General features: G+C 56.5%; 2 protein-coding genes across 5 annotated transcripts; both read left to right on the top strand.

The window, feature by feature from the left end:
* The first annotated feature begins 203 nt into the window (after positions 1-203).
* Positions 204-4,351, top strand: SLAMF9 (SLAM family member 9). The gene is given in 4 exon segments (XM_058660494.1): positions 204-351; positions 775-1,116; positions 2,159-2,431; positions 2,796-4,351. Coding segments are annotated over 4 exon segments (864 nt in total). The 5' UTR covers positions 204-305; the 3' UTR covers positions 2,999-4,351.
* Positions 4,352-7,239: 2,888 nt separating this feature from the next.
* Positions 7,240-25,167, top strand: IGSF9 (immunoglobulin superfamily member 9). 4 transcript variants are annotated; one of them, XM_058660491.1, is made up of 22 exons: positions 7,644-7,755; positions 8,432-8,553; positions 8,949-9,245; positions 9,443-9,628; positions 15,259-15,411; positions 16,009-16,163; positions 16,366-16,483; positions 18,315-18,456; positions 18,546-18,691; positions 18,780-18,922; positions 20,232-20,372; positions 20,881-20,997; positions 21,193-21,343; positions 21,463-21,586; positions 21,778-21,953; positions 22,106-22,356; positions 22,531-22,615; positions 22,711-22,887; positions 23,079-23,121; positions 23,394-24,254; positions 24,440-24,567; positions 24,786-25,167. In XM_058660491.1, the coding sequence occupies exons 3-22, from the start codon at positions 9,188-9,190 to the stop codon at positions 24,965-24,967; spliced, it is 3,537 nt and encodes a 1,178-aa protein (XP_058516474.1). In that variant the 5' UTR covers positions 7,644-7,755; positions 8,432-8,553; positions 8,949-9,187; the 3' UTR covers positions 24,968-25,167. The 4 variants fall into 4 exon arrangements, with proteins under 4 accessions (XP_004589124.2, XP_058516474.1, XP_058516475.1 ...); XM_004589067.2 differs by lacking the exons at positions 7,644-7,755; positions 8,432-8,553 and adding an exon at positions 7,240-7,287; XM_058660492.1 differs by lacking the exon at positions 8,432-8,553 and having other exon boundaries at positions 7,655-7,755.
* Positions 25,168-25,362: the final 195 nt, after the last annotated feature.

The raw sequence follows: 25,362 nt of genomic DNA, 5'->3' as shown, positions 1-25,362 counted from the left end.
GTATGGAGGTTTAGGAATACAGAGGTGGAGAGTTTAGAAAGAGCCGAGTTTGAAGTAAGTTTAAAGGACAGCCCCTGGACAAGCCACCCTGATAATCTGACTTTGAGAGATGGATTTTTCATGAGGCCAGGGAGGGGCTGAGTGAGACTGGAGGAAGTTAGAAGGTGGCTCATTAGGGTGAGAAGTATTTCCCTCTCCTCAACATTTCCACCCTGGCACTGTCTCCAGGAGCATCCCAACGACTCAGCTGGCTTTCAGCCTTGAGGACTGACTAGCTGACACTTCCGGGGGCACATGCTACTGACATGGGGGCCTTTCTTTGGCTACTCTTCCTCCTGCTGCTCTGTGAGGGTGAGTGACTAGCAGTTCCTGCACAGGAGCGGCTCCTGTCCTCCTGTTCCCCTGTCCTGCTGGACCCTGGGCTGGCAAGATCCTTCCGTGGAGCTGAATGCGTCAGTTCTCCTGGACTGACAAGGAACAGGTTGTGGCTCTTCAGGATAGGCATCAGAGATGATGAGGACAAAAGGCACAGCAACCTCAGGGTGGCAAAGTGATGGTAGAAGTTGGAAAGCGAAGGGACAAATAGAAAGCAACAGCACTTAACAGATGGTCAATATCAGGTGCAGTGGGAATCTAGAGCCGGAAGAGGCAGATGGAGGGCAGACTGAGTGTGTGGCCACAGGCTCAGCTGACATGGAAGCACAGCTCCTTCTGCCAGGTTCAGCAGTGCAGGGACTCCAGCTGGGCTGGTTCTCTCTCTTCCTTTATCTGCAGCCAAAGGGTTCTCTGGAGATGATGTGAACCCCGAGGACGTCATGGCAGTCCTGCAGGAGTCTGTCAGCCTCTCCCCAGAAATACCATCTGACGAAGAGGTTGATACCATCGTCTGGTCTTTTCACCAGTAGCTTGCTACTGTGGTGCCAGGGAAGGAGGGACGCCCAGCTACCCTCACAGTGAACAACCTACAGTACTAGGGCCGGCTGAGCCTGCTGGACACAGGCTACAGCCTGCTCATCAGCAATCTGAGCTGGAAAGACTCAGGCTCTTACCAGGCTCAAGTCAACCTGAGAACATCGCAGTTGTCCATCAAGCAGTTCTACAATCTATGTGTCTACCGTGAGTTTGGGAACCATGAAACTGCTTTTTGCTAATCCCCTGAGCTTCCCACCCTGTGGAGTAGGGGTCTCTGTGCTTGGGACTGTGGTGTGAGGGACTACAAGTAGAAATCAGACTGTACCTAGGGTGCCTGTCCTGGTCTCTGAACTTCAACAGCAAGAGCAGTGACCCAGGGCAAGGAGCACGTGGGTGCTAAGGCTCTTCCATGGGTGTGCCCACAGCAGTACGAAGGCTTAGGGAATTTGCTTACAGACCATCTAAGTTTTCCCAGTGAGTCTGTGCATCTTAAGATGAACCACATTCCAACTTGAGGTTTGGATTCTTTGTATTGGTTTGATGGTTACTAATCACTGTCTCCTGTCTACTGAACTTCTGCTTCTTCTCAGTGCCTGTCTCACTAATCTACCCTGAATCTTGAAGGGCGTTGTTTAAAACATAAATTCTCCTTGAAGGGATGATTATATCTTAGGGGAACAAAGAAGAAGAGCAGGGTTTGAAGGAAAGTAGGGTAAAAAGTAAAAGGGGCTGGTGCCATGGCTTAGTAGGCTGTTTCCACCTACAATGCTGACATCCCCTAAGGGGACTGGGTCATGTAGCATCTACTGCATTTCTGATCCAGTTCTCTGCTTTTGGCTTGGGAAATCAGTAGAGAATGGCTCAAGGCCTTGGGCCGCTGTACTCATGTGGAAGACTTCCTGCTTAGGATGGGCTCAGCTGTGGCCATTGTGGCCATTTGGGGAGTGAACCAGCAGATGGAAGATCTCTCATTCTGTCTCTCCTCTCTCTGTAACTCTACCTTTCAAATAAAAATAAAAATCTTTTTTCTTAAAAATGTGAGAAATAGAAAGCATAAAAAAGAGAAGATGCCAAAGGCAGTGCTGTCTGCCACAGTAGCTGCCCAGGGACCCAGGGGCCAAGGGCTTGACAGAGGCAGGGTTTGTGTTTGCTTATTTGTTGCATGGGATGAGGTGTTCTCAGTGGACAGCACTGATCCCTCTGTGTGGGGTGGGGGTGGGGGATCTTTGTGTCTTCTCTCATCCAGGAAGGCTGTCCAAGCCCCAAATCACAGTGAACTTTGAAATTTTTGGAGGAGGTGCCTGTAATACGTCCCTGAACTGCTCTGTGGAGAAAGTGGATGTGGATGTGACCTACAACTGGTTCTCCTTGGAGGATAGCACCGACGCAAACTGTGGAGGCCCCGTCCTCAGCACATCCTGGAAGCCGGTTGACAAAGCCCTCTCCTACATTTGCAAGGCCAGCAACCCTGTCAGTGATGTTATTTCCAGTCCCATCTCTGCAGGGCATTTCTGTGCAGGTAACAGAACCTTGAGACAACCACTGAGCATGTGCCAGGCCTGTGCCCAGAGCACCACTTCCTTCCCCAGGGAGTTGGCATCCAGAGCCCAACTAAGAGGTTTGACACCTGCCTGAGAAAGGGGACCCTCCCCTGTCCTAGTGCTCCCAGCTGCAAACGGAGCACTCATCTTTTTCTCAGGTTGAGAGTACTCCCACACCTCAGTCCCTGACTTTCAGCTCATACAATATGCAACACATTTTTCTAAGACACTTGTAAAGGAGCAACAACTGACTGTGAACTTGAGAACCCCTGTGGGTGGCTGTCTGCTCTCCTTCCCATCACTCCTTCTCATGGGACTTTTTCTTCCCTTATTTTATCCCAGATCCTGGCTATTCTGAGAAGCCTTCCACGTTCTTCTGCCTCCTGGCCAAAGGACTACTGCTCCTCTTGATCCTGGTAATTCTGGCCGTGGGGCTCTGGGCCATCCGAGTGCAGGAGAAAGCCCAAACGCCCCAGACGAAACAGCTCAGGAGAAACAGAATGAAACTGAGGAGAAGGGGCAAGCCTGACCCCAGCCCAATCTGACTATCCCTGGGGGACTCCTGCCCTGAACTCTGTTTCTTTCTGGATCTCAGGGAATCCTTCCTCAGCTCCTGTTCCCAGACACTTGGGGGACAGGGAATGTCCACAGGGCCACACTCCGTGAGGGAAGACCATCTGGAAATAAAATCAGAGTGCCCGTTGCTGCAAAGAAGCCATGTCTGGACCTTCCAGAATGGTCGAGATAAGACATCTATAAGAAAATGACAGACAAGACAGTAATGTCACCAGCAGAGATCAAGGGTCCTCTCTGGAAGCTGATCCTGGGTTGACATTCTCGTCACCACCTGGCAAAGGCCCATACCTTTGTTGTGATCTTGCTCTTTCCTTAGCCTAGTGACTGGTCTGAATTCCTCCCCTAGGCCTAATGTGTCATTGCCCAAGTTCCTATAATTCTGCCAAAGTCAGGTCTTGCAGCCATTCCTTCATGCAGATGCTATGGAGTGGGAGAAGTCAGACACTGGGGAGGGAACTAGCAGTCACCAAGTGCCAGGACAGGTGTAGGAGGTAGGTGAAGGTGTTGAAGGCGTGGTGGAGAGGACTCCCAGGGGGAGTCTCAGGATACTTGGACTTGACTCTGTCACTTACCTGTAGCTTGGGACACTGTTCATGTAGCACACTGGGCCACATCCCTCTCCATGAGACAGGTACATTGGCAAGGAGAGGCAGACATGTAGGTGCAACTTCTGGGAGCTCTTCCAGAGACAAAACAAAACAAGTGCCTTGACTTCTGCAGAGGCAGTATAGGCTGGGAACTCTGGGAAATTTCAGGGGAGGAGCCCTACAAGTCGGGAGAGGGCTTTGTGGCAGGAACAATGTTTGAGTTGTGTTTTAATCTCTCCTCCCTTTTCTCCTCTGCCTTTGAGTGTCTGTCAAGAAAAGGACTAAGAAATTTTCTGGGGCAGGGGGCAGGATATTGCAAAATGAGGGGAACTGTGCAATGGGGAAATACTTTGCTTTTCAGACAACAGGGTACATGAGACAGACACTAAATGACATGGGACAGGGAGACAGCTCAGAGAGCAGCATGAAACAGAACGCAAGAGTCAGGATTCCTCTGGGATTTTGTGCAGGAGACAGAGCCCCTTGAGACACGAAAAGGAGGAAATAAGGTTGGGCAACCAGTCCCCAAAGAGCTGCTAGGATAGACAAGTGGTTCCACCTTGCTCAACGTGGTCCTGGGAACAGTCACAAGCCTAGGTTGAGCCTCTGTGCCTCATGTAGACACTAAGCAATCCTAGCTCCTAGACAGGTAGCTACCAATTCCGACTTCTTTCACACCTTTCTTGGAAGCCCCATTCCAGGCTGGAGACTACTTGGAAAAGACTGCCCAGAGCCCAGCTTCTGACCCTGGCACATAGGATGTGAATGATGGAATGAATGAGTTCTGTGTGGCCCAGGAATCCTGGTGGAAGCTGACAAAGTCCTTTCTTCTCATACCCAGTCTCTGATAGAACAAAGAATGGCTGAGGCCCCCATCAGCCGAGGCACCTGGGGAAGGAAAGCTGAGACCTTGAGCACTGAGTATAATCTCAGAGAGGCTCAGGTCTCTTCCTCTGCGGGAAGTTGAAGAAATTACCCTCTGGTGCATGGATTTCAAATTTCTTCACGCCCAAAAAGAATTAGTTTGGAATTCCATTTTTCCATGAAGTTTTCCAGGCATGGCAGGGAGTATGAATGGCTAGAGGACTCAGGGAAGATTTTCTGGATGGGTCAACAGAATTTTGGCTTGCAATCAGCAATGCATCTCTGGAAAGAAACAACAAGCTCTAAATCCTGAAAGGCCCCACACACTGTGATGAGGCGAAAGGTGAGAAATCAGGCTGGGGAGGTAGGCAAAGCTCAGGCTGCTGGGACACTAAGGATGGCAAGATGTGTCCCGTGGGGATAGAAGGTAGGCATCCTGGAAGCTAAATGATGCCATGCAAGGAATAAGACTAGAATTCCTGGAATGGACAGCATATCCGGCTATCCTTGTCAGTGAGTTGGAAATATGTGGGTTGGTGGACACTTAAGTGAAGAGGGGTCCTGGTTGGTTACATACAGTTTCCCAGAGTCATGACTATGGATCAGGAACAACTCGGATGAAAAGGTTTATAGTCCACAACCTCATGGATTATTTTTAGCAGCTTTCACTTCTGGCAGAAGGATGGAACAAGTTGTAGGGCTAACTTCCTTTTCTTGCCAAAACCCTGCAAGATACAACTGAATCGGACAGAAATGACAATAATGAAACTCAGGGTAGACATTAGTGGCAGAGCTGGGATGCCTCTTAGAATGTCTGCATCCCCTATTGCAGTCCTGGGAGTTGGGTCCTGGCTCCACTCCTGATCCCAAATTGCAACTAGTGCACACATTGGGAAACAGCAGGTGCAATGGTTCAGGTGGCTGAGTTTGCCATCCAAGCAGGAGATGCAGATGAAGTTCCTGAGTCCTGACTGTGCTGGGCATTTGAGCCGTTAAGCAGCGGATGGAAGATCTGTCTGTCCTCACCTCGTGCTCCTTCTCACATAAATAGATAAAAATTCAAAAATCAATAAAACTCACAATATAAGCTTCTGGGGGGAAAAGATCATGCCACACACTTTTAAAAACTGAAGGCATTTAAAGCTTCACGTTATAAAAAGTTACATTGATGTTCACATAAGATTATCGTATCCTCAATGCTTCACTGAAAGCAGCAGAAGTGGAACACACGCCGAAAGTGCGGTTTATTCTAACCCAAGAAATGGAGGGAGAGTTCTCCTGTTGGTTGATGAGGGAGAAGTCGAAAAGGACTTCGCTTTTGAGTTCTCTTTTCTAGCCTTGTGTTCACACTGGATCCCTCACGTTTTCATTGTAGCGTGAACAACTGTTAGGTCAGTCGATGACTCTGCAGAGTGGGGTTGAAAAGCGTTTGCTGGACAGACGCAGGAGAGACACTTCCCGCCGCTCCGGCTGCAATTCCATCAGTCTGTGGCAACAAGCACCCATTTACACCTGCAAGAACTGCCCAGCAGTCAGAGATTACTGCAGGTGGAATGCACACCGCAGGGTGTGCTCAGCTAAGAGATGGGCAGCCACCTGCAGACACAATGTGGCTGAGATTCTGGGGCGATTCGCAGAAAGTCTCGCCCAACATGGAGTGAGCATCCCACAAAACTACCATGGCTGAAGCATGGTAGTTCAGCTGAAGTGAGCTATCAGAGCGTAGCTTTCAGGAAAAGTTTCCTGGAAAGCCACTTGCATGGGAAGCGGCTGGGCCGATAACAGTGGTTGGAGCCCGGTGGGAGGGCCAGCAAGCCACTGCGCACCCCTTCAAGCTGAGGAAGCAGATCTGCAAGGGATCATGGCTTCTGAGGCTGAGGTCTCAAGGCAGTGGGTTTCGTGAGGTCTTGGTTGGGTCTGAAGGCAGGTCTGTGTGTCCTGGATGGTGAGGATTGGGCCAGCTACTTCATCTGGTTGAACGTCAGTGATTTCACTCGTCGTCAACGGGAGGTCTCCGTGCAGCTTCTGCACGCGGTGAGGCATGCGTCCAGGGGCCGACTCGTTACAACCCTCCGCTTTCAATCTCCGGGGTCAGGATGCCTGCGGTATCTCCCCTGTTTCGTCCCTGTAGTCAGTTCTGGGAGCTGCTTCGCGAGCCCATTAGGCAACCCCAAGCTCAGAGCACAGCCCTCCCCAACCGCACACAGTGGGAGGCTCCCGGGCAAGAATCTGGGAGCTTGCCAGTGGAGACAGGTCTTTCCAGTCCGGCGAGAGAAGGAATGGGTGTTGGAGGGAGGGAGGGCGATGCGGACGGGGTGGGGAGGAGATCGGATGGGCCGGGGACCTGGGTGGCTCCCCTGGGAGGAGGGCGGGGAGGCGCTCCCGGGCCCCCGGGCTCGGATTTCTAGCCTCGCGGCTCGCCCGTTAGCACAGAGGAGAGGGTCGGAGATAGGTTACAAAGGCCGGCGGGGGCGCCGGGAGTTCGCGAAGGGGGCGGCCCCGGCGACCCCCGGAGCATCGCCTGGCCCCGCCGCCCCGCCTTTTGTCAGCTTGGGTGGACACAGCTCCACGAGGGGGCGACCAGAACCCACGTGCCGCCGAGTCCTCTCCCGAAACTACAACTCCCAGGCGGCGCGGGGTCCCGCCCGCCTCGGCTCGCCGTCTGTCGGCGCCCATTGGCCGCCGCGGGAGGGGGGTGGATAGGCGGTCTCCAGGGCGACGGGAGGCGCTCGGGGCATCCGAGGCGGGGAGGCGGGTCCGCCCCCTATTGTGTGGCTGCGGGAGTGGAGCCGAGCGGTGCGGAGCAGGTGAGGGCGGGGGCGTCCTGGGCGCACAGAAGTGGGGGTGCTGGCGGGGGCGAGGAGAGCGGTGTTGGAGTTGCGGGGGACCGGAGGAGGCGGGGAGCTCTGGAGAGAAGTGGAATCCCATGGGGAGTAGAACTAGGGGAGTTGCGGGGAGTGAGGTAGGCTTGTTGGTGAGCGAGTGGGGGTCCTGGCGAGCTGGACAGGGTCTGGTGATCCCACGGGGCAGTTCCGGGCGTGTGGCGAAGGCACGAGGAGTTCCAGGGGGACCCGGGGATGTGGGAGGGGAGCGATTGCTGGAGTGGGCATCACAAGTGTATTGTGGGCTGAGGCAGGGGTTCCAGGAGGGGGATTCCCAGGTGGAGAGGATAGAGAGGGGATGTGGGGGTGCTGGAGGAGACCGGGAGGGAGGGCTGCGAGGTGCACGGTCCCACCGCAGTTGGAGAGCAGGTGCCTGAGATGTGAGAAGTAGGGGTAAGTGGGTAGGGAGTCCTGGGAGAATGGGGAGACTGGGAAGGTGAGGAAATGGTGGAAAAGTGTTGGAATTCTGGCTATGCCTGGGTTTGGGACACTTGGCCCAGTAAAGAACTGGTGATTTCTACACTTGGAAAAGGCTATCCCCCACCCCAGGAAATTATGGGATAGCTGGCTGGGGAAGTGGAAAGCGAGGTGGTGGGATAGTGGTGGTGGAGAATGGTTGGGTGTTAAATGGCCAGCAGTGGGTGAGGTGAACTGGCCCTAAATAGAGGCAGGCATCTGGGATGCCAGGACTGAGCTGTGAGGCCCCAGAGCACAGCTAGCTGGCCATGCCCGGCCCAGGCTGCCCTACAAACCTGGGGGGTAGGACTGTCAGAAGTTCCTCCTGCGGGGGGCCCGGGGCTCATTGTGTACACTCTGATCATTCATGGGCATTTCAGACTCTCATGCCTCTGGGGTCTGGGCAGGGAAGACTGGGCAAACCCCATACCCTGAGGATGTTGGAGGGAAGGAGTGGGTGGAGTTGAGGCTCCTGGGCCTGGTGCCTGGCAGAAGGAGAGCTGCCTGGAGGCCTCGGGGAGAAGGTAGGCCAGCTGCCAACTCCAGGACTTGCCCAGACCTGGGGGATGCTGTCTGCTCTCCTCCCCTCCACCCCCTTGCCTGCCCGCCACAGGTGAGGGAGGCAGCCCCTGCTCTCCTCTGGGCCTGGCTCACTCACTACTAAAGCAGCATTGGGAGCCAGAGTGGAGGAAGAGGCCACAGGGTCCCCAGCTTCCAGGAGGCTGGGGAAATAGGGTAAGGGATTGTGTGGGGATGCCCCAGGGGCAACTGGGAGGGGTGCAGTGAAGGGCCTGAATTCTGATCCTTCTAGTGGACATCTCAGGGTCTTAGTGGCCACAGCGGGGTGGAGATGAGTGGACAGGTTCCATCTCGTTGTTCGTGACTTTGTTGGCATCAAGAGTCAGGAAAGAGAAGGGACAGGCCGGCGAGGGGGCGAGCGGTCTTGATCATCCGTGCTTTTCCGAAAGATCTTTGTGCGAGTGTGTAAGCAGCCCCGTTCTCTGCTGACTCCATTTTCCAAGGTCCTTCGCCCGCCAGAATCCCTCTGCTTCTCCCACTTGTTCTGTTGCTCCCACTACTCCCATTGCTGCTTCTGCTCTCTGCCCTGCTGGATTGCTTCTGGACTCCAGGATTGGCCAGCCCTGTGTGTTGCCTTGCACCTGCTTCTAGATCTGGGATTCTCCAGAAGACAACTTGTTGCCGTGTTCCATGAGTGCAGCCCTTGTTGTCCGGAAGAGTGGGAGCTGAAAGCTCCTTCCAAGGCCCATCCGAAGAAGTGGCCCCGGCTCGTTGAGCAGCGGACCTTGCTCGGCCCCTCCGTCTGGGCTCCTGTGGATAGGAGGGGCCGGGTGAGCAGGCCAGCTGGGCTATGATTTGGTGCCTCAGTCTGGCCATCCTCAGCCTGATCATCAGCCAGGGGGCTGACGGTGAGCTGCACTCCTGGAACTCGAGAACTCCCAAGGGGTGGCTGGTGTCCCCCAGAGGGTGTTTGTTAGGATGGGAGGGGCGGACTAGGGCTGGTGCCGAACTAGTTGTAGTGGAGGGTTCCGCCAATCTCCCACAGTGCTGGGGAGCCTCCCTGATTCCAGCCCCTTGCTATGCTCTGATGCCTCCCACCATGCAGGTCGAGGGAAGCCTGAGGTCTCTGTGGTGGGCCGGGCTGGGGAGAGTGTGGTGCTGGGCTGTGACCTGCTGCCCCCGGCCAGCCGGCCCCCTCTGCATGTCATCGAGTGGCTGCGCTTTGGATTCCTGCTTCCCATCTTCATCCAGTTCGGCCTCTACTCTCCGCGAATCGACCCTGATTACGTGGGTAAGACTTCTCCCACGTGGGAGGTAGGGTGGGGGCGAGGCCTCGCATCACCAGCTTCCCTGCACCTGCCCCACGCTCATCCCCAGCTCCATGGCCTTGGCCCCGTGTCACAAACATGGCTCTGCCCCCAGGCGGTGTTAATTCGCTCTAAGATTCTTTCTTTTATACACACACACGTGAGCATGCACTTGCATGGATGGCTGTGCTGTTTGGAACCCCACGCAGTCTGTACCAGGAGAGATCAGGTACCCCGGTCCTAAGAGCATCCACCCCCATTCTCCCATCACTCTTTTCAGGTGTCGTGCTGAGAGCTCGTAGAACCGCAGCCCATTTTGCATGGTCTCTCTGCCTGGTTATGTCTGCTCACTCCCACTTTCTCTGCTGTCCACTGTCTTCCATGCTAGTTTAAGGTTTCTAATCTTCTGGGGGATGGGTAGGGCTGTGACCCCCTCTGCTGCTACAGCTGACGCAGCACAGAAGAGCAATTGCACAGGAGGGGAGGCAGGAGACCCTGCTTCCCAAAGGTCAAAGGCTGAATGGTGCAGGGCTGGGGTGCTGCCTGGGGGGGCGGCCTGTGCAGGACTTGGCCTCCCTGAAGCCTTCTGCTGTGCTCCAGCTGGCTCCCTCCAAGGGTTCAGCTTCTTTTCTAATTCCAGATGGAGCCTTAAGCTGAGCGGTTTAGCTCCTTGGTTCAGTGTGGGAGGTCTGAAAGATGGCCTAGGCTGCTGGGCCAGAGAGAGCCTTGCTGCCCCCTTTTCAGAGGGAAGGCCAGGGGAGGCCACCTGGGTGTGGATGGTGGGCTCCCCCGCCCTTCCCTCTTTGGTTTGAATCTTAAGGAAGGCCCCGGGATTGGCTGAGCTCTTGCCATGGGGTGGGCCAAACAGAGAAGGGAGGTGGTGCGGGCAGGTGGTGCCGAAGGGAAGAGTTTATTTTCAAGTGGGGGAAGTTACTGGCAGGCAGCCTGGTGGGGAGTGTGTATGTCTACACAAGCCCTGTGGGAACTGGTGGAAGCGGCCCCAATTAGTGCAAGTGGAGGAAAACGGCTGTGCCCACTGGCCCTCCCTCCCCGCCTCTGGCTGCACGGGCATGGGAGGGGCTGAGGCTGGACAGACTAGCCAGTGCCTCAGGACTGACAAGGGTGAGGGGCAGGGGCAGGGATGCATGGGAGGAGGGGTGAGAGGAGAGGCTGGAGGAGGGCTTTTCCCATGGCCCCGCCCCTGGGGGATGTGGAACATTCCTTCCAGGTGGACAGGCCACTGGCAGCTTGATTGACTCCGTGACCTGTGGGTTTTCCTTTGGTCTCTGTGTCATTTCTTGAGCTGCCAGGACCGTGGGCAGCAACCTGTGGGGCTCTCTCACTGCCCCTCCCTGCAGTTCCCACCCCAGCCAGTGGGGAGCTCCGGGTCAGGTCTGAAGGGAGTCAGGACCCCCGCAGGGGGCCCCTGAGCCCATTAACCCTTGGACTGCCTCACGGTGTGGAAGGGGCCTCTCAGCCTTTGTGTAGGGGACTCTGGACTGCAGTTGCTAAGCAACAGGAGGTGGAAGTTGCTAAGGACAATGCTGTTCTGTCATAAACCCTCTGGCAAGTGGAGGGGAGATGGGCCTGGGACTGTGCGGGAGGCCGGTGGCCTAGAATGCTGCAAACAACCACGGGAACAGGGGCGACTGTTGAGTGCTTTGGGAAAGCTTCCAACCTTTGAGGGTTCCAGAAGCCGTGTGCCAGTGGAGACTGGGTTTATGTACCTGCTAGAGTGGTAGGAGACAGGACAGAGCAAGCTGGAACAGAAGGTCAGGATTCCAGCAACTGCAGGGTGTCAGGTGCCCTGCTTGGTGTGACACACTCACTGGCATCCTGGGCTCAGGCTACCCCAGGGATGCTCTTAGACCCAAACTTTGAATCCCTGGCACAGGCCTTCAGCTTTTGACTTTTGTGATACCTTTTGGGGTGAAGCCTCCTACAGTTTCGCACTGGCCTGAGTGATTCCACACCATTTAGTTAGCTTGTGCTCCGTGAAGAGCCCCCATTTGATTTTTCCTTATTCTCTTTTCTAAGAAGTCTTTCCCTGTTCCTATATCTTGGAGTGTGTTTCCTATGATTTTCCCTTATTCTCTTTTATATCCCCCCTCCAAATCCACCCCTCTGCCCAGCCCAACCATCCCAGAGGCCTGCCTGCCTCCTCTTGCCCCATGGGGCGATGTCTGGGCAGGACTAGTACCATTGTGCTGAGCTCATGCAGGTATGATGGACATACAACTTCTCATGTGCACACGAGTGTTTCTTGACTCCTGAAAGCTTGAGATAGACGTGTTTCTGGTTTCTCTCATGCAACCCTGAGTATGGGAAGAGCTAAACTTGCAGACTTCTGGAAAGTGGGCCCAGGAATGAGGGGAGCTCAGAATTGTTGTCCAGGTCACCTCCCTGCTCTCCTAGAACATCCAGGTCCAGCAGCCCACGTCTCACGGAGCAGTTAGGACATGGTGCACGCTCCACTGGATTAGGAGACATTTGGGATTGTTCCCCATGGTCTACCAACCTCCAGAGCAGGAACACACGGATGCTTGGTGCCCTGAATGTCACTGGAGCTTCACACCACAGCTCATGGACAGCGCACTATGTATGGAGACTGGCCAATGGTAAAAGGCCTAGCAGCCTTCATCTGTAATGGAATTCTTGGGGAGATCAGTGTCTGATACCACATGACCTCTGTCCAGCCTCCTTCCTTCTCTGTAGAGCCAGAAGATCAACATAGAAACGGGACTATCTTGGGGGACAAAGAGGAGGTGGCAACCATCTGGTTCTGGAACATAGGTACAATCCTCAGGGTTAAGTGGCCAGGCAGCTTGGGGTTCCTAAGGAATCCTATTTGGGGGGTAGAAGGGTCTGACTCTGTTAAATATTTACCTGCTGGCCCTAGTCTTATCTCTAGGGTGGGAAGTTAAACATCCAGCCCTTTAAACTGGTCCACCCACACTAGAGAATCCACACCCCTGAAACACATTCTTAGAAGTGTGGGGTGGGGGGGCAGTAAGAAGACCCTGGCCTAAGATGAGAAAGTCAGCTTCATCATGGCCATTCTCCTCTGTCCTGTTGAGATCGGAGGTTTAAGCGGATGCAGCAGAGTCACTGCAGAGATGGAGAAGCAGGCGGGAGGACTGAGCACACACCAGCTCCAGGGCGGGCTGAGGGTGGCAGTGCTGGGGGACTATACTGAAAGAGGTGGACTTGCATACCACACAGGATGTAGCAGGTGTCCTTTGTCCATTTCAGAGGTCAAGGTAGAGCTGGGAACAGGAAGGTCTGCTGGCAGACTGTCAGCGAGTAACCCAGGTGAGACACAGTGCAGGTGTAAAGCTGAATACAAAAAGAAGGAAGTGAAACCGTTTAGGAGGTAGAATTAGAAAGGCTGGGTGAACGAGTGGCTGTGGGGGTAATAGAGGAAGCCAGGTGACGGCAGGTTCCCGGTGGGATGACTGTGAGTAGTGCTGTCTGCCCATGCAGGGAGAAGGGGACAGTATGCTTTCAGGTAAGGGATAGGGCCAGTCTTGGCTGAAGTCTTCTGATCTCAAGCCTTGAGCCTGTTCAACACCCTCTGATGCCAGGCAACTTGATTCATTCCTTCCCCACACTATCCCCTCCATACCTCCATGTGTTTCTTTTTCATTCTATCATTTTTAAAAAAAGATTTATTTATTTTTATTGCAAAGTCAGATATACAGAGAGAAGGAGAGACAGAGAGAAAGATCTTCCGTGCAATGATTCACTCCCCAAGTGACCGCTACGGCCGGTGCTGCGCTGATCCGAAGCCAGGAGCCGGGAGCTCTTTCAGGTTTCCCACACGGGTGCAGGGTCCCAAGGCCCTCGGCCATCCTCGACTGCCTTCCCAGGCCACAGGCAGGGAGCTGGAGGGGAAGCAAGGCCGCTGGGATTAGAATCTGCAACAATATGGGATTCCGGCGCGTGCAAGACGAGGACTTTAGCTGCCAGGCCACTGTGCTGGGTCCCATTCTATCATTTTTTGTAAAGAGTTAATTTTTATTGCAAAGGCACAACTACAGAAAGAAGGAGAAACAGAAAGAAGGATCTTCCATGCATTGGTTCAATCCCCAAGTGACAACAACGGCCAGAGCTGAGCCAATCCAAAGCCAGGAGGCAGGAGCTCCTTCTGGGTCCCAAGGCTTTGGGCTAGCCTCGGCTGCTTTCCTGGGCCACAGATGGGAAGCTGGATGGAAAGTGGAGCAGCCGGACACAAAATGATGCCCACATGGGATCTCGGCATTTGCAATGAGAGGATTAGCCAATTGAACCATCATGCTGGCCCCCATTGTCTCTCTCTCTTAAGATTTATTTATTTATTTTTATTTGGAAGGCAAAGTTACAGAGAGAAGGAAAGACGTGGAGAGATCTTCTATTCACTCCTCAAGTGGCTGCACCCATCGGGGTTAGGCCAGGCCAAAGGCAGGAACCAGGAGCTTCTCCTGGGTTTCCCATGTGGACACAGGGGCCACAGGAGCTGGGCCATCCTCTGCTGCTTTCCCAGGCCATTCGCAGGGAGCAGGGAGCCAGATCAGAAGCAGAGCAGCCGGATCACGAATCGGCACCCGCATGGGATACCAGTCTCCAGCTAAGGCTCAGCTTGCCACAGTGCCCCCATTCTCTTTGGATTTTTTAAGATTCTCAAAGACAAAACTGGAGTGGTTGAGCGGCTCATTCAGTGGAGTACACAGCAGAGCTGGGCTTCTGTCGAGGTCCATCCGGCCTCCCAAGCGGGTGCCTCTCTCACGGGGTTGCACTGTCAGGGACCCGAGGAGCTGCCTGGGATGTAGGCTCTGTCAGAGGGGGGTGTGAGTGTCCCCTCCGCCTGAGCCTGGTGACATGGTGTGTCGGGGTGCTAAGGGGGGAGATGCAGTGTGTGCCCGTACTGTGGCTGTGGGCTTTGTGGAGCTGCCTGCACTCAGCCATTTGGGCTCGAGTGCCCTGGGGCATCGAGGGGATTGGCTGGGGAGGCTGCTGACTCGGCTGCCCGGCCGGGCTGGACTCTGGCCACTCTAAGGCGCTTAGGCTGCTGATAATAGCGCTGAGGGATTAGGGGCTTTGGCAGGCAAGGTCTGGGACTCTGCTAGGGCCCCAAACACTGCTGAGGTTTCGGAGAGCCCATATGTTGTTCTTATGAAAAGAGCCCTAGGTGAGCAGATTGGGGGAGATTCCTGAGGAGACCAAGTACTTCCTGCCCACTCCTGCATGATTCAGGAAGCCAAGCGTGGCTCGTTGGAACAGTCTGTCCACCTGCCACCCCCGGGTATCTCTTGGTCCTGACTGGGTCTAGCTGTTCAAAGGCAGACGTGACAGGGTCAGAGGGGCTGAAGGGAGGGACCTGGCCTCAATGGCCCCAGCTCCAATCTGTGCCTTTGCAGACCCCACCCTCAGGGTAGCTGGAGACTGAAGTTGTGTCATTATTATATACCATGAACAAATTTTATATGCACGTCACATGCACAGATCTAACAACATAATACTTCCGACCCACGCCCCTACCAGCCTGTTCTTTTCCTCTGAGAACAACTCTTGTGTTCAGCGGGTTAGGGCCCTGTGGGGTCCCTTCTACACTCTTGATACCGGGCCCTTCCTCCAGGACGAGTCCGGCTGCAGAAGGGGGCATCACTGCAGATCGAGGGGCTGCGGGCTGAAGACCAGGGCTGGTACGAGTGCCGCGTGCTCTTCCTGGACCAGCACAGCCCCGAGGAGGACTTTGCCAACGGCTCCTGGGTGCACCTGACAGTGAATTGTATGAAGCTGGGGAGCTGGGAGGGGCGGGTGACGGTGGGGACCCCCAGCTGCAGGGAGAAAGGGGAAAGAGGAGTTTTCTTTCCATCCCCCAGGCAGTTTCAGGGACCCTCCCTTCTGAACACCCCCTGTTGGCTCGGTGGTTGTTTTGCCCCTCCTCCAACCCCTGCACTTTTCATTTCTTCAAATCTAAATCCAATCAGCCTTCTAGGTCTGTCCCAGGAACTGCCGCCTCCTCTCCCCTCCTATCTCCCAGGCCAAGGAAGTAGGTTGGGACAAAGTCTCTTGGTCCACTCCAAGTAAAATACAGAGTAAAATTCCCTCATCCCTATGGAGGGAGGACATAGTCATCCCCATTCCACAGGTGGGAGGAGGCCCAGAGGGGCTTGTGTTACCCCTGATTAATGTCCAGGGTGCTAGCTCCCTGATTCCCAGAGTGCAGTCAGCCCAGGCCAGTCAGCCCAGGCCAGTGGGAATGGGCTGCTGCCTTCCTCATGTGGTCCCAGGGATAGAGGTTGAAGGCTATGACCCTGAGTGGTCCCTGGCCCAAGGACACTGATGCCCCTCTGGCAAACCCTGTTGCCTCTCTCTCCCACAGCGCCCCCTCAATTCCAGGAGACACCTCCCCTGGTCCTGGAAGTGCAGGAACTGGAGTCTGTGACCCTGCGTTGTGTGGCCCGCGGCAGCCCCCAGCCTCATGTAACTTGGAAACTTCGAGGACAGGACCTTGGCCAGAGCCAGGGTCAAGTGCAAGTGAGCCCTTGGGTGTGGGCAGAATGGGACAGCTCCTGATGGGGGAGAAGGGTCGTGGGAGGGCAGCCCCAGGCCAGGAGAGAGGTGGGTCAGAGGAGGGGCTTTGCCTAGGGTGCTGCCTCCCTCTGCTGGCCAGCCTTGGAAGTGCAGGATCTGAGCTGGCTCTGACTGGAGGGACCTTTCTTACCTGGCTCTTCCCCAGGTGCAGAATGGGACACTGTTGATCCGGCGGGTTCAGCGTGGCAGCTCCGGGGTCTACACCTGCCAAGCCTCCAGCACTGAGGGCAGCGCCACTCATGCCACCCAGCTGCTAGTGCTAGGTGCTGTCTGCAGGGATTCCTGTGTGGGAGGGTGGGGAACCTGTGATGGGGGAGGCACCAGGCAGGGTGGGCAAACTGGTCTGGTGACAGGGGAACAAGCTGCGGCATAAGATGTTGTGTAAACAAGCCTCTTCGTTTGATTGTTTTAAAGACTATTTGTTCATTTGAAAGACTGAGTGATATGGAGACAGAAAGGGACTAACTTCTGGTTCACTCCCAGATGGCTGCATCGGCCAGAGTGAGACAGGCTGAAGCCAGGAGCCCAGAACACCATCCAGGTCAACCCTATGGATGCAGGGCCTCTGTACCTGAGCCATCTCCCCCAGCTTCCCCAGGTGCATCTGCACGGAGCTGGATCAGGAGCAGAGCAGAAGTGACTTAAACCAGTGTCTGGAGATGGGATGCCCGTGTCGCAAGCCACAGTTGACCCCGCTGTACCACAACTCCAACCCCAGTAGCCAAATAAGCCCTTGGTTGCTCGGCAGAGTTACAGAGGAAAAGGATATGAGTGCTGGTGCTGGGCTGTGACACCCCTGAGCCCTGCTTCCTCAGCTCTGGAAAGGGCTGTTCCTTGCATCTAGCAAGGTTCAGCTGAGCGGCGCAAGCCATGCATAGTCGTTCCTGGCAGAGCGCTTGCTTTCAGAAAGCAAACCTTGGCTTCTGTGTATCCAGGGGCTTCACATTCATGTACCCCAGAAACTGTGAATCAAGAGTATTTGGGAGAAAAACAGCCTGTGTTTATACTGAGCATGTACAGGGATTTTTGTTTTCCTCTTGTCATAATTTTCCAAATAGCGCAGCAACTATTTGCATGGCATTTATAAGGTCTTGGGTATTGTAAATAAGCAAGAGATGATTTAAAGTGGATGGGAGGTTGGTGCAGATTCTGTGCAAATATTGCCATAGGTCAGGGACTCGAGCAGTTGTAGCCATGGGAGGGGGTGTCCTGGAGCCAATTCCTCAGGGCACCAAGGGGTGACTGAGCTGGGCCTGGTCTCTGCCTTCATGACACATGTTATCTGCACAGCAAAATGTTGCTCTCCATGGTGCTGTAAGAAGGGCAGTTCCCGTTGTCCAGGGCATGGCCTCTGCGCTCAGGGTAGCCTGCGTGTGAATCTGCTGACCACCTGACAGATCTACCTGACACTCGCTCGGCCTCTGAGCCTTCACGGCTTTACCTCCAAGAGAGATGGGGAGACTGCTCAGTGTTGGGGCCTAGCATCCATGTGGGCACAGCAGGAACCATCTCCCAGAGAGGAGAGCAGCAGTGTTACTACAAGGGGCACAGGCGTTCTGCAGCAAGCATGTGGCCAAGGGATGGGCATCCAGACTGGGACATTCAGAGAGCAAAGGGCACAAGCCAGCCAGCTGCCCATCCATACCTGAGAGGGTTGCTGAAGGATGACATGGGGTAGATGGCTTAAAGGCGTGAGCTTCACGTGGTGGGAGCCAGGGGCTGCCACGTGCAGGCTTTTGAGCAGAGGTATTCTGTGGCCAGAGGGGACATTTCTGCACAAAGGGCTATTAGCTGGCAGTGACGGGGAGCCTGAAACGGGGATGCTGTAGTACCCAGAGGAGGGGCGGGCACTGAGATATTTAGGATGTGACAGGCGGGACGGGGCAGAAGAGCAAGGCATTTCATCCCACAGATGGGAGAATTTGGGAAGGGGACTGAGTGTGTAGAGGACCCAATGTGTTCCATGCAAGGGGAAGGCCCATGCAAATTCCCCCAGGCCTGTGTTCCAGAATCAGAAAGTGATGTGGAAGTGACCTTGGCGTTCCCAGGAGCTCACTAGCTGAGGCCACTTCCCTCCTCGTGTCCTCCCCCAAGGTGCCCCCATCATCGTGGTGCCTCCCAGGAACAGCACGGTCAATGCCTCCCAGGATGTGTCCTTGGCCTGTCAGGCTGAGGCATACCCTGCTAACCTCACCTACAGCTGGTACCAGGATGGCACTAATGTCTTCCACATCAGGTGCGGCTGCCCACGCTGGGAGCAGGGGAGGCGGGGGGATGATGGTGGACCGTCTCGGTAGCCTCTGCCTGACACGTGCCCTGTTGTAGCCGCTTGCAGTCCCGAGTGCGGATCCTGGTAGATGGGAGCCTGCGGCTGCAGTCAGCCCAGCCTGATGATGCCGGCTGCTACACCTGTGTCCCCAGTAATGGCCTCCTGCACCCGCCCTCTGCCTCTGCCTACCTCACTGTGCTCTGTAAGCGTGACGCAGCTGCCTCCCAGCCCGTGTCCCTCCCTGGGCTGAGCCAAGTGCCCATCCTCTCACTTGCCACTGCTGTCCCCAGACCCAGCCCAGGTGATAGAGATGCCTCCTGAGACACCCCTGCCTGTGGGCATGCCAGGGGTGATCCGGTGCCCAGTTCGTGCCAATCCCCCACTGCTGTTTGTCAGCTGGACCAAGGATGGGGAGGCCCTGCAACTGGACAAGGTATAGGCTTGGGGAAGGAGAGGGGCTCTTAACTTGGTGTTATTTTAGTTAGAAGGACAGCTGGGATGGAGTCAGTACCGTTTAAGTCAGTTTGCTGTTGTGCTGGGTGTTGGGTGAGGATGCAGGGGCCAGTCGGCATCCATCCAGGCACCTGGATTAGGGGGAGAGAGAGCGATATGAACGCTCTGCTAGGCGGCCAAGGATGAAGCAATTGCTCGCCTCTCGGGCCTGGCTGAGGTTAGATCAGCGGCAGGTTCTGGGGCTTTGAGGGTGGGCCTTAAGGAATGGATGTCAGCCCATGCAGAAGCCAGACCCAGAGGGAGGACAGAATGTAAGGCGTGTCTGAACAAAGGAGTTGTAGTTTGGTGAGAGCCGTTGTGCTTGCAGGGACATGAATGGTGCAGAGAGGGCTGGAAAGACAGGTTGAGGCCAAAAGAAAGATCTCTGGATGCCGGGTTACTATCACCTCCTTCCAGGGAGGTTGGGATCTTCGGCTTGCCTGCTGAAGCTATAAATTCCTTGCAGTCTGGCATTGCATCTTTTAAATCACAGTGTCCTCTGGGTTTCCATAGTGGTAGTACTCAGTGCATTTTGATTGGATGCTTGGAAAAAGTCTAAAGGTACCTGGAGCTGGTGATGTTTTTATCGGCGCTGGCAAGGCAGTGTTGGACACCGGATGAGGAGCTGAGCTGGCGGCTGGCGTGGAGGGCAGAGGGGGCTCAGGGCTGCTTAAGTGGCCTGGGAGAGACGGCAGGAAGTCTGAGTTAATGAGGAGAACATGAAGGTGAACAGACCAAAGGACTCGCCAGGAGGATCTGCTGGGTCAGGGGCAGTGAAGGAGTGATGGGGAGTCCCTCTAGCAAGGGAACTTTGTAAGGGAGCTGCTTTGGGATAGAAATGGAGGATTTTGTCATGAAGTGCTGGGAGGACAGCAGCCTCCCATATCACTCCACCCAACTCCAGGGGGCGCCATCCACACTGTAATCCACAGCCCTTGTGTTGTGCAGTTACAGCCTCATCCAAGGGAGGTGGCCTCTGCTGGAAAGAGAAGTGGAGGAGTGGAGGAGTGGAATTCAGCAGGAGGTCAGACCCGACCAGCCGCGAGAGAGAGAGAGAGAGAGAGAGAGAGAGAGAGAGAGAGAGAGAGAGAGAGAGGAGAGAGAGAGAGAGAGAGAGAGAGAGAGAGAGAGAGAGAGAGAGAGAGAGAGAGGGCGAGCGCAAGCGAGGCAGCCGGGGATTTCCAGTTCCTCTTGTTTGGCGGTGCTTGGCTCAGTTCCTCTCTGCAATGCTCATCTCCTCTGCTCTCCAGTTCCCCGGCTGGTCTCAGGGCACAGAAGGCTCACTGAGGATTGCCCTGGGAAATGAGGATGCCCTGGGAGAATACTCCTGCACCCCCTACAACAGTCTGGGTACCGCCGGGCCCTCCCCCGTGACCCGGGTGCTACTCAAGGTGAGGTCCCCAGCTGGACCAGGGGCTGAAGAGGCCTGGCATGGGGTGGGGGGGGGGGCACACGTCGGGAAGGGCTTCCTTCCAGGTCCGTGTTAAGCATGGAGGCCACAGCAGCTGCCAGATGCCATGCACAAGATTCTGCAGGAACGGTGCTAGGGAGGTGAGGCAGCCGAGACACAACACGCCCAGATTTAGCTATCCCGTCCACCTTGGCTCACACTAAACCATGCAGCCTCCCTTGGGAACTCTGGTGAAGAAACACAGGGGCAGGAGGCCGGAGGGAGGCAGGGTCACCTACTGAGGTTTGTGTCCTGGCCCATCACTGCTGATCTGTCCCAGTATTTCCCTTCAGCCATACCCACTGGAATACAGGGATATGGAGAGAGAGAAGTTGAGAGATGAACATGAGAGACTACAGAAGGGAGTGACCGACAGGGCTCAGGGAGGGGGCATCCTTAGAGAGCCATGAGCGAGAGAGGCCCCTCCCAACACCACATGTGACCTGCAGGCTCCTCCAGCCTTTGTGCAACGGCCCAAGGAAGAATATTTCCAAGAAGTGGGGCGGGAGCTACTCATCCCCTGCTCTGCCCAAGGAGACCCTCCTCCTACAGTATCTTGGACCAAGGTAAGGCTTCCCTGTGTACCTGCTACCCTTTCACCCACCTCCCCATATTGCTGGCCAGTGCAGGAAGGAGGAGGATTCAGGGAGGTGAGAGCTGCAAGGTGGGTGAGGAGGAAGCCCGAGTTGCCCAGAGAGATGAGTGGCGCCCTTGGTGAGGGGTGGCCGCTGTGTCCTCAGGGCTGACCAGTGGTTCTGTAGGTGGGCCGGGGGCTGCGGGGCCAGGCCCAGGTGGACAGCAATGGCAGCCTCGTCCTGCGGCCACTGACCAAGGAGGCCCACGGGCGCTGGGAATGCAGTGCCAGCAATGCTGTAGCCCGAGTGACTACCTCCACAAATGTCTACGTGCTGGGTGAGTGCCTGGTTGGGGACCAGGACTGGTCGAGGGTGGGGGTTGGGGAGATCATGTGGGACAAGGAGGGCAAGGGTGCCTGACCAGCCTCCCTCCTTCCATCCCCCTCCCCCGCCCAGGAACCAGCCCCCACGTGGTCACCAATGTGTCTGTGGTGCCTGTGCCCAAGGGTGCCAATGTCTCCTGGGAGCCTGGCTTTGATGGTGGCTACCTGCAGAGATTCAGCGTCTGGTACACCCCACTGTGAGTGCCCTGCCTACTCTGCCTGGCCCTCTGTCCTTCCTCCCTGCCCTTCATCTTCCCTGCACTGGTCAGGTGTTCAGGGTCCAGGTCCTGAGCGGAAGGCGCAGACCAGCTGTGGAACCCCATGCTATCCTGATCTGCTTAGCTCCTGAAGTGCTCCTTACACAGTTGTTTTCTTTCATGCTCCCCAGGGCCAAGCGACCTGACCGGGCCCACCACGACTGGCTTTCCCTGGCAGTGCCTGTGGGAGCTGTTCACCTCCTGGTGCCAGGGCTGCAGCCTCACACCCAGTACCAGTTCAGCGTCCTAGCTCAGAACAAGCTGGGCAGTGGGCCCTTCAGTGAGATTGTCTTGTCCGCCCCTGAAGGTGAGTGTGCCCCCTCTCCCCAGGGCTGCAGAGACCAGGGCAGGGCAGGGGAGGACTGGTAGAGACTCCGGTGGAAGGGCTGTGGAAGGAGGCGGATCAGGATGAACCACATTGGGTGTCCCCTCTCTGACCTGCCTCTCTGTCCCACTCAGGGCTTCCCACCACACCGGCTGCTCCCCGGCTGCCACCCACGGAGATGCTGCCTCCCCTGTCCCCTCCTCGAGGTCTGGTGGCAGTGAGGACACCCCGGGGTGTGCTCCTGCACTGGGATCCCCCAGAACTGGTCCCTCAGACCCTGGATGGCTACGTCCTAGAGGGACGGCAAGGCTCTCAGGGCTGGGAGGTGCTGGACCGGGCTGTGGCCGGCTCTGACGTACAACTGCTTGTGCCAGGCCTCATCAAGGTATGTATGGGAGGCCTGGCTCCTTCATCCTGCTGGGTTGCCCACATCTTCTGTCTTCTCACTGGGTTCACCACCTCCCGCATCCTACCTCACTCCTGCCTCCCAACTACATTGTCTCCCACTGGGGCCAGGGTGGGTGATGCCAGGCCCTGACTCCCTTTCCCGAACCCGCAGGATGTTCTCTATGAGTTCCGCCTGGTGGCCTTTGCCGGGAGCTACGTCAGTGATCCCAGCAACTCAGCCAACGTCTCCACCATCGGTGAGAACCTGCTGCGAGGGAAGGCTGAGGGGTTGCCAGGGTCTGGGATCTGGAACCGGCTGACCCCCTCTGACTCTCCGCCTCTGCCTGGCCAGGTCTGGAGGTCTACCCATCGCGCACTCAGCTGCCCGGTCTCCTGCCCCAGCCCGTGCTGGCAGGCGTGGTGGGTGGGGTCTGCTTCCTGGGCGTGGCCGTCTTCGTGAGCATCCTGGCCGCCTGTCTCATGAACCGGCGCAGGGCTGCCCGCCGGCGCCTCAAGCGACTGCGCCAAGGTAAGCCTGGACGCTTCAGCCTTGTCCCCAATGCCTGGGGATCAGCTCCTCCTTCCCGCCCAGGCCTGCATCAGGGGTGGCTTAGGCGTTCCCCAGCACTGTGGGGTTGCACACCTGGAACGGGGTGAGGGAAGGCCAGGTGGGGCGCTGCCGTTGCCTCTGTGTCACTTCCTGTGCACACGCTTTTACAGAGCCACCTCTCCTCTTCTCTCCTTCGGGGAAGTCAGCTTCCCAGTAAGTCGCCCCTCGCTGCTGGTGGCTTTTTTCTGCTTCCTTTTGTGCACCTTGGCAAGGGGTGGGAGGGCTGGATGGAAAGAATTCTGGCCCCAGCTGTTCTATATTACCTGCACCGTCCCCTTCCCCCCCGCCCTGCCGTATGTTGGTCCTGTGCAAGCTTGCTCTCCCTAGTTTTCTCCATTTGTGCTCCAAACCTCCTAAGGTTGGCTGGCTCCTGGGAGAGGGCAGAATGCCTACCCACAGACCCCACTCTCCTTGGCCTTCTCCAGCTCTGCTCCGGGCTCGGGCAGCCCTGATAGCGTGGCGAAGCTGAAGCTCCAGGGGTCAGAAGTCCCCAGCCTGCGCCAAAGCCTCCTCTGGGGAGAGCCCACCCGCCCCGCCAGCCCCCATCCAGACCCACCACCCAGCCGTGGACCTTTGCCTCTGGAGCCCATTAGCCGGGGCCCAGATGGGCGTTTTGTGATGGGACCCACAGTTGTGCCCCCACATGAAAAGCCGGGCCCAGAGCGGGTGGAACCTGGGGCCCCAGCCCGGCTGCTGGCCAGGCCCTACAACTGCAGCAGCAGCAGTCCCAGTGGGGCGCCACAGCCCCTCTGCATTGCAGACATCAGCCCTGTGGGACCCCCTCCAGCAGCCCCGCCCAGCCCCCTGCCGGGTCCTGGATCCCTGCTGCAATATCTGAGCCTGCCCTTCTTCCGGGAGATGAATGTGGATGGAGACTGGCCCCCTCTTGAGGAGCCTAGCCCTGCCCCACCTCTGGATTACATGGATACCCGGCCCTGCCCCATCTCCTCACTCCTTCGCCCACCAGACTCCCCTTTGACATCCCCCAGGACAGGTCATCCTGGGGCTATGGCAGGGGCTGGGGGTGCCCCCGAGCCTCCTTATACAGCTCTGGCTGACTGGACCCTCCGGGAGCGGCTGCTGCCAGGCCTTCTCCCTGCTGCCCCTCGGGGCAGCCTCACCAGCCAGAGCAGCGGGCGAGGCAGTGCCTCCTTCCTGCGGCCCCCGTCCACAGCGCCCTCAGCTGGAGGCAGCTACCTCAGCCCTGCTCCAGGGGACACCAGCAGCTGGGCCAGCGGTCCTGAGAGGTGGCCGCGAAGGGAGCACGTGATGACCGTCAGCAAGAGGTGAGGGCGGCACCCCCTGCCCAGTCCTGCCTACCCCTCTCCCAGGACCCTGTACCTTCTGCTCTGTCCTGGGGACCTTGTATCCCCTTCAGCAGCTTTTTGCTGAGGTCCAGAGAGTCTCAGGGCCCAAGACCCCAACCTGAGTGTGACAATGCCCTTGATTTCCTCACCCACGTTGTCCACAGGAGGAACACGTCTGTGGACGAGAACTATGAATGGGACTCCGAATTCCCTGGGGACATGGAATTGCTGGAGACTTTGCACCTGGGCTTGGCAGGCTCCCGGCTCCGAGCTGACGTTGAACCAGAGCTAGGTGTGTGAGCCCTCCAGAAAGGCCAGCACCCCTGGCTGCATGTCCCACTGCAGGACGTGCAAGTCCCCTCTGTGCCTGTGCTCCTGGTTCCTCTGCTGCAGACTGACCAGTCCCCTTGGCTCACCTGTGCTGGAGAGCCCCGAGGAGCTTCATGTCCGAGCCCTTGACCCGGGGAACCTCAAGACTCCTCCCCTCACTGTGCTGACCTCTTCTTGCAGGCACAAAGAGTCCAGAGGAGGGCTGCCTCCTGAACACTACCCAGGCTTCTGGCCCCGAGGCCCGCTGTGCTGCCCTTCGGGAGGAATTCTTGGCTTTCCGCCGCCGCCGAGATGCCTCTAGGGCCCGACTGCCAGTCTACAGGCAGCCAGTCCCCCACCCTGAACAGGCCACTCTGCTGTGAATGCCCCTAACATAAGCCAAGACGAAGGCAGGTGGGCCTGCCGAAGAGGCCCCTAGCTTGGCGCACTGAGCCTGCCCGTGTGGTGTGCCCAGGCCCAGAACCTAACAGTTGGCCATGGGTGAGCTTGGTCTGAGACGTGCACGTTGGATACGTGCTAATCCCCCTGGTGAGCCTGGGGATTAGAACAGGGATCCTGGATCTGCCCCCTGTGTGTGTGTGTGTGTGTGTGTGTGTGGTGTGGGTGGTTTTTTACAGGTGAATAAAGAAAGTGAAAAATGTTTCCTTGTGTTACCTGATTTTGAATCCTGGGACAGAGAGAGGTGGGAAAATTCCTGAGCTCTTAAACAGGAGGGGAGGAGAAGCTTCCTGAACAAGTGATTACATTCAACCATCAT

This window comes from Ochotona princeps, chromosome 2 (assembly GCF_030435755.1).
Source record: "Ochotona princeps isolate mOchPri1 chromosome 2, mOchPri1.hap1, whole genome shotgun sequence".
In the NCBI taxonomy this organism is placed as follows: domain Eukaryota; kingdom Metazoa; phylum Chordata; class Mammalia; order Lagomorpha; family Ochotonidae; genus Ochotona; species Ochotona princeps.
This window is presented reverse-complemented; position numbering and strand designations above follow the sequence as displayed.